Source organism: Nanorana parkeri, unplaced genomic scaffold, assembly GCF_000935625.1.
Source record: "Nanorana parkeri isolate BGI_ZX_2015 unplaced genomic scaffold, ASM93562v1 scaffold244, whole genome shotgun sequence".
NCBI lineage: Eukaryota > Metazoa > Chordata > Amphibia > Anura > Dicroglossidae > Nanorana > Nanorana parkeri.
Genome location: NW_017306512.1, coordinates 97,247 through 105,256, shown reverse-complemented (window position 1 = coordinate 105,256; position 8,010 = coordinate 97,247). Strand labels below are relative to the sequence as shown.

At 39.6% G+C, this 8,010-nt stretch overlaps 1 protein-coding gene across 3 annotated transcripts in view; it reads right to left on the bottom strand.

The window, feature by feature from the left end:
* Positions 1–4,389: 4,389 nt before the first annotated feature.
* SCYL2 (SCY1 like pseudokinase 2) overlaps positions 4,390–8,010 on the bottom strand; it is a 35,896-nt gene continuing 32,275 nt past the window's right edge. For all 3 annotated transcript variants that reach the window (XM_018556630.1, XM_018556629.1, XM_018556631.1), the window contains 3 exons: positions 7,634–7,723; positions 6,002–6,121; positions 4,390–5,475 (listed from right to left, as the gene is read on the bottom strand). In XM_018556630.1, the coding sequence (XP_018412132.1) occupies positions 4,831–5,475; positions 6,002–6,121; positions 7,634–7,723 (855 nt within the window). In that variant the 3' untranslated portion in view covers positions 4,390–4,830. The remainder of the gene's footprint in view (positions 5,476–6,001; positions 6,122–7,633; positions 7,724–8,010) is intronic.

Here is an 8,010-nt window from a genome sequence, read left to right as displayed (position 1 = left end):
CACATCCCCTTTGTGGAACAGGATGTGGGGATGAGGCCCTGGTCCCCTCAACATTGAGGACAGGGTGCTTTGCAGTCGGGGTGGTTTTGCTGCCGCTTCTCTCCATGCACCGTACCATCACAATGATTAAGGAATGCGAAATGGTATGGAACAGGAAGGGGGGCAGAGAACACCGTCTCACGCCTTTCCAGCAGAAGGGAAGTGCCTCTCTCCTGTCAGTGGCTCCTGATGCACAGAGCTGGACTGGCTGTCAAAGTGATTACACATTGAAACAGAAGTGCTGACAGTGGCTCCAGATACACAGCACTAGATCAGCTGCCTAACAACCTACCACTGCAGATGACACCAGGTCAAGTTGTGTCTGAATATGCATGTTTTAAAGATGTCAGAATTTATTTTTTAAAGTTCAGTCTGGCTGACAGTCTCACTAATAGTTTTCCTTTCAATTATGGAATGAAATTGAATGATGTCACTGTCTGCTTTGGGTACAAATATTAGTAATATGCACAATGTTTTACATCAGAGTTCAAATTATCATCCACACTTTTATCAATTCAAATAAAATATACAAACATTCTTTAAAGAGTGCTGTAACCAGGCTTAATTTATTAAGGGTCACTTTATAAACAGTTTGTTCAAAATGTAATTACCAACAACACAATTGCAACAAGATTGATAACGCAACGCACAAACCTCAAAGAGCGTGTTAAGAATTCAGATGATTTACAGTTATATATATAAATTAAAGTATATTGTTGACTCCTTAAATATTGTTAGGTAACAAATCCATGTACACCATAAGGCCCCGTGGTCTTTAGCATTAACTAGATAAACATAATCTAATGAAATAAAGCAGATGATGACGAGTCATTAGTAATCAAACCTATTTGATTTAGATGCACAGTCCCAAAACACAATACAGTAAACAAAGAAAACGAATTGGAGAAGAAAAAAGGCAAACATATCCTCTTTACTACAGGACAAAATGCTGCAGGTAGGTGTATTGCTTGATTTGTGGTGTTTTCTGTGCTGTGCATTCCTGGAATGTAGCATTCAGGGGAAAATTCTGATCATGTTAACAAATGACTGTCTGGGAATTAAGGGTAAGAATTGGATCAAGCAATTGCCCATAGCTACAAGTGTATGTAGAAAAGTGAAAACGAATGTCCATTACTTGTCGCCCCTTAAGCACTCCAGGAATCACTTTCAGGGCATGAACAGATGACATTTTAACAATAATCATATAAAACATTAAATGGCATAATACAATATTAACTGTTTTATTTACTAGTTGATCCAATTGCAATACATGTAACAAACAAAAACATGATTTTCTTTGGAACATTCACCTTCCTGCTGTAATTAAAAAATCCATTATACTCTAAACAGGTCATTTTTAAAGGAAATATACAAAGCTTATAGAATATGTCAGGTATGGATTTATCTTACACCAGGGCTGGACAAATCCCAGGAGCCAGGTAGTCAATGCTCCTTATAAATTACAACTGGCACCTAACTTATAAAGGTTTTCTCTATTTGTTGTAAGTGGAACGAGTTCCTAAAAAAATGAATTTGTCCACCCGTCTTAAACAATACACAAAAATATAATAAGGCTGGGTTCACACCTGAGCGCATTTTTTCAGCTCGTTTTATAGCACGTTTTTCCGTTCAGTGAAACGCGCATTTCACTGGCAATATGATTTTTTTTTTCCTTATTTTCTCTATTTAAAAAAAAAAATTTCACTTTCAAACTTCCAGCTGTCTCCGCCCCTCTGCGACGCTGCCGCTCGCAAGGGACGGAACCCGGAAGTCGGCAGCCGCCGGAGGACACAGCGGGGATCGCGGACAAGGTAAGACCTGTACGCTGTATTCCTGAGTGTGGCTCGGGGTTACCGCTTTTTTAACCTGATCCACACTCGGGAATACCAATGGAAACACGCGGCAAAATGCCCCAAAGAAGCTCCTGTACTTCTTTGGGAGTAGGACATTTTTCAGCGCGTTCCTACGCGCTGTAAAACGCCCAGGTGGGAACCGTGCCCATAGGCAATTATTGGTTTTCACGTGTTGAGCTTTTTACAGCGCGTAGGAACGTGCTGTAAAACGCCCAGGTGTGAACCAGGCCTAAGAGTAATGACAGGGATCAATTGTACTGGTTGATTAACAATTCGTGTAATTGTTTTGGTCATTTAATGATATATTTTTAACATTTTCTGCAGCAACAATGAGCATAATGTTGGTTCATAGAAAATAAAATAGAAAAATATATTGATATACAAGTGGAAAAAAAACTCTAAACAAAAAAAAAAATACACTCACAGTGGTCATTAAATCCAAATTATTTAGTCATTTGGGAACATTGACAATAAGTTATATTATCATAAATGGAAACATTGTGAAGGCCTTTTTTATGTAGTGCAATAGTGCTCAGTGTGTGGTCCTCATACCAGTTGAAGCCAATCATGTTCAGGTAAAAAGGATTAGAATTATTTAAAAGGAATCTGTCTGGATACTAATATGGCCACTGCTGCTGAGGCAGGTCAGAGATCACCTAAAGTCTGCCAGTTGTCAGCAATCGTCTCTGGCACCCCAGGTAAAGTGTTCGGCTCAGACAAAGCAAGTAAAACTATGTAAGGAGGAAATCTCAACCCTTCATACTTACAGAGTTAGTATAATTAAATACTGAAAATTCATATTCCCACACAGGCCAAATTGAGGCGGGTCCTCTTTGCAAATTGTATGTCTTGCTACAATTGCAATTTTGTTTTATGCAATTAAAATTACTGTACTTCGTTAACATATGTAAAGCTGATCAGAAAAAACTAGGGTATGGTATACAGACATCTTTTTGTTGGTGTTGTGATTGAATTAAGTACTGCTTTAGAAACTTGGGCTGTATAGAGGCCAACACATGAGCAATTACAAGCATCACCAATGGCTGGAACAAGTCAACACGATGTCTGTCTGTGGCTGATGGGTGGGAGATTTTAATAATAATCATATTAGAACATGAATGGTTTTATTGACTAGAACATCCACTTGCAATACGTATGATTGCTAAAGAAATCCATCGATGATAAACAACACATATCATATCAGCTGTATATATGTTAACAAAATAGCAAGATTGTTTTGACATAGAATAAAAGTGAAACTCTCCATCACATACAAAGCTTTTCTATTATGTATGAAAATTATATATTAAGATCATATAAGTACGCCAATGAACAAAATACAGCAGCTTCTTTGTGTAAATTGCACCCCAAAGTCAGGAGAATTGGGGAGAGATTTAAAAAGGTTACAGTGGGTGCGATGGTCTTCACATGACTTGTAGATGTCTCACCACCATCTGTCTGCACGAGTCCTCCCACCTAAAGTGGTATGAAGTACTCTGTGAAAGCCATCAAGCAGCCCCTGATATAAAAAGGAACTGTTTGTGTTATGAGAACAACAAGGAACCTGAACTATCAAAAAACAAACCAAAGTCTATAGGCTGCAAGGTTAAGCATTCTGTCAATCACATATAGTTTACAAGAAAGCAAATAAACTATCTCCATGTTCACAGTTATCACCTTTTCACGAACGATGTGTGCAAAAAAAGTGCACATTTGTTAAACATGTGAAAAACTTTTGTATATTGGCCTGTTTGCTAATGAATCTCCTAAAGTTACCAAATGTGGTTAATTTTAGAGAAAAGGTGAAAACCCAACATGTACTAACTTGGGTCCTATGTAACTGTAGCAACATGGGTCCTATCAGTGTCATGTACTAACATGACACATATTGGACCCATTCCAGTGCTTGGGCAGTCCAGAGTGTATTATTGTAACAAAAAAAGAGATGCCAGTAATATTGCACTTTTAAAGTGATGTAATCTTTGCTTTGTGACCTAGGTCCTCCTGTGAGTAGTTCTAAGCGGCCTAAGAACTTGCTAGGAAAGTGTGCAAAACACACAAAAAAAAAAATTATTTTTTTCTGTTTAAAAAAAAAAAACCAACTCATACAAGTAGTAACTGAAACAAGGAAAAATAAATGTTTGCTGAATTAAAATCATAAAACATGCTGGATGTCTGCTGATGCTCTGCTATAAACAGTCGTCATTAAAGGAGCGGAACTTCAGTAAAAAATAAAAAAATTAAAACATATACGCGTGCTTATTTGCTGACATGCTCTAAAAGATAAGGAATGTATTTCTAATTTTAAATTTGGTGCAAAACAAAGACAAAAAGGTCCCGTGACTGATATTTTTAAGGCTGAATAAAAGTGCTTCTCAATACCTCGAAGGTATTAGGTTTCCTTTTCAGTAGTATAGGTTAAGGGAAAATCTGTTCCAAAATGTGTTATCACCCTGAGGAAGATGTCGTAGAATGTGAACAAAAGTGTACTGTTTTAATCATGTCTCATGTGATTATACTTTTAAGACCCACAACCCCTATCTGCATTCTCTACATTCTCAGGCTTCTTCTGATGAGGCATTGCAGATTGCTGTTCCAGCTACAAAGATATCTTTTTTTATCATGTCTGTATTTTAGTTTGGGATTGTGGGATCACAGGTTTTGCAACCAGGATTACTAAATATATTGTATCCACTTAACCAAAATCAGATATTTTGGTGACATTCTGCGTTAGACGGCAGACACTTTTACAAAAGAAAAAATAAATTGCGTATATAAATCGGCTTATATAACCACAGGGTCATCACATAATGTAGGGAGGAAAAGAACAATAAAACATACATTTCGGAAACCCGGTAATATCACAATGGCGGGGTAGAACCAAGAGATCTCAAAAGCAGGCCAACGACAATTATAAAACAATCCTTGAAAAAGTGATTTAGCCAAAAAGGTCTTTTAAATCGTTGCTAGCGGAACTGCTATTCTTCATTGTGGTTGCTGGCTGCGTAAAGCCTTGAGGGTTGAAAAATGGGTTGGATTGAACACCAAAGCCAGTTTGTCCCATCATGCCTGTCTGTGTCACTGTGCTACTCATATTCTGAGAACTTTGTGAGGGTGCAAACTGGTTGAGCCAAGGATTCGGTTTCTGCTGTGATATCTGGTTCATACTCACTTTGGGTATTTGTGGGCCAAACAGATTGTTCAGTGATGGCATGTCAGCAGGAGGCTTGCTGAATGAGTTCTGCTGCAGCACAGCGGGCGGGCTGCTTAATGTACTGAAGTTCTGCATGCTAGTTGGGGTTGACATAGGAACCATTTTGTTCATTCCCATGGGGACTGTGCCAGTGAAGAAGTTTTGATTAGGAGTCACAGACCCCATATTTCCAAATCTGGGAGTCTGGAACCCTGTGTTAGCATTAAGACCATTTTGGACATTTCGGTTTAGGCTCATGTTATCAACAGGTGCTGTTCCAGACATATTACTAAGAGGAGGAAAGCCACTCACGGCTGGTTTAGCATTGACTCCTGATAGACTGTTGAGAGAGGTCATGTTCTCCATCAGGGTCATTGTAAGGTCCTTTGTCTGGAGAAAAATCAAGAAAGCATAATCAATGTTATAACATCTACTTAAAAACAATCAGCACGGACATTCATACAATGGACAGAACAACAAATGGTGAAGACTTTTATTCTTCTAAATATATGCACGAAAATTGTCTAATCTGCAGGGAATCATTTTATTGAAGTTCATAAACTGTCTACAGATTAGAATGCACTATTGTCAGGGGTAGGCAACCTCTGCACTCCAGCTAGGGTAAAGCTACCAATACCTTCATGCCTGTGGCAGTCAGAGTCTTGCAATGCCTGTCCGGACTTGTAGTTCAACAGTTCAACAGAGTGCTGAGATTGCCTACCGCTTCTCTATGAAATGAATGAAGTGAGGACAGCTAGGTCACTTCAATGTGTCTCATGAGCATAATACGACGTTTCTTTTATTTGTCCTACTGGGTTTGCTGACTGGTCATTGCTCAGTAAGAGTATGACCCTGTTAAGCCCAGGTCTAGACTTTACAGCATTTCCACCCAGCAAGACTGCACATCTATCCTTACCCGTTTTACTGGAGCAGCTGGTGTCATTGTAGTGGGGGTCAGAGGGTGCTGGCTCTTCATCTTCTGGACTTGCTCCTGATCGTTTGCCATTTTTTGCTTCTCTTCAAGTGTAAGTGATACCTAATAAAACAAAATACGTGTCACTCAAAGTAGCTACCAGTATTAAACCCCTTTCTATGTAGTAAAAATCCAACAAGACAAAAATATTATATTCTGGTTATAAAGCAATTCAAGGCAGAGTAAAAGTCAGCACAAATACACATCACCGTTTGAACAGCAGCTTATAGTATTACTATTATACTGGAAGAATTTAAAATGGACTACAGATTGATGTCAACATGCGGAAGATAATATATTTATCATTATAAACCTTGGGTGTAGACGTATGCTATCCAGATCACATTGGATGGTGACAAAGGAGAGGAAGAGAAGAAAGAAAAAAAGGGGAAGGCACTAGAGAACTAGAAGAAAAAAGTAAAGGAAGGTAAAATGGGCAAGAGGAGATCCCCAGGCCAGCCACTCCTTGCTGTTAAAAAAAGGCTGATTTAATTAAGGAGTTGAGAATCTTCAAACAATAAATTGTGAATATTCACTTTCATTATTCATTCATGTGAAAAGCAAATTATTGTTTACGTGTTTATAGGGATGCCCCGATACTGGTATCGGTACCAATGCTGAGTAGTTGGGCGAGTACTCGTACTCGCCCAAATGCTCAGATGCCTAGCATGATACTTCCGGTATCAGGAAGCTGGGCAGCATGTCATTACAGGCTGCCCGGCTTCCTGATTGGTCGGGAAGCTGGCCAATCAGGAAGCGGGACGCCGTCTAATGACGCAGCGCCCGGCTTTCTGATTGGCCGGGAAGCCGGCTTCATGCTCCCTTGCCACCTCATGACAAGGGAGCATGGAGCCGGCTACCCAGCCAATCAGGAAGCCGGGCACCGCGTCATTACACGGCGCCTGGCTTCCTGATTGGCCAGAAAGCCGGCTCCATGCTTACTCATCACATAGTGACGAGAAGCATGGGGGCGGCTTCCCTGCTAATTGGGAAGCTGGGTGGCGAGTCTTTACATGCCGCCCGGATAATCAGGAAGCCAGGAGGCGAGTCATTACATGCCGCCTGGCTTCCCTAATGGGACTTTCGGTATCGGGTATCGCCGAGTAGCGGAAAAAAAATATCGGTACTCGATACGGAAATACCGGTATTGGTGCATCCCAACTTGTTTCATCTGCACTTTATTGAGTACTTAAAGTGAAAAATAATTTGCTTTTAATACGACTGGATAATTAAAGTCAATATTCACAATTTATTGAGTTAAGATGGTCAATCAGCCTATACAAGTCAGGCATCCAAAACCCAGGCCTGGCCGTGCATATTCCATCCAATGTCCCAATCATCAGAAATATATATAGTAACAGACTCATTCATTCACAAAGAACCTACTGATCAATATTACAAATTTCAGTGCGCTTTATCCACAAACAGGTGAATTGTGATAGCATGCTCATCAAATCCCAGGCTACGTCTACACAGACAACATATAACAGTTTGCTGCAGATTTGGAAAACAGTTGATGTTCCTTTTCTTGTTATTGTTCTTTCCTATTCTTGTATATACCCACAGAGTACCTACCTTGCTGGGCTTCTTTGGGACATGGCCATTTTCTTGTCTTTCACTTGCACCAGTAAGGAAATCCTGTCCCATGTCAAATGTTTTTTCAACCTGTTGAAAAATACATAGATCCACAATGTTAAAAGTATCCATACATTTCACTTTTGAAAAAGGTGGTGGAGCGGAGAAGCATAAGAATGTCTTGTTCTACTCAGCTCTATCTAGAGGCCATAATTCAATGTGAATCTCATTCGCATAGCTGTTCACTATGCAAAAGATTTATAAATCACCTCCTATGTCAAGCCTTCTATATTAATTATCACCGTGGAATAGACAGTGCACATTCCTTTACTTTCCTACCAAATCCCCCCTAATATTCTATGCTAGTCACCTTTTCA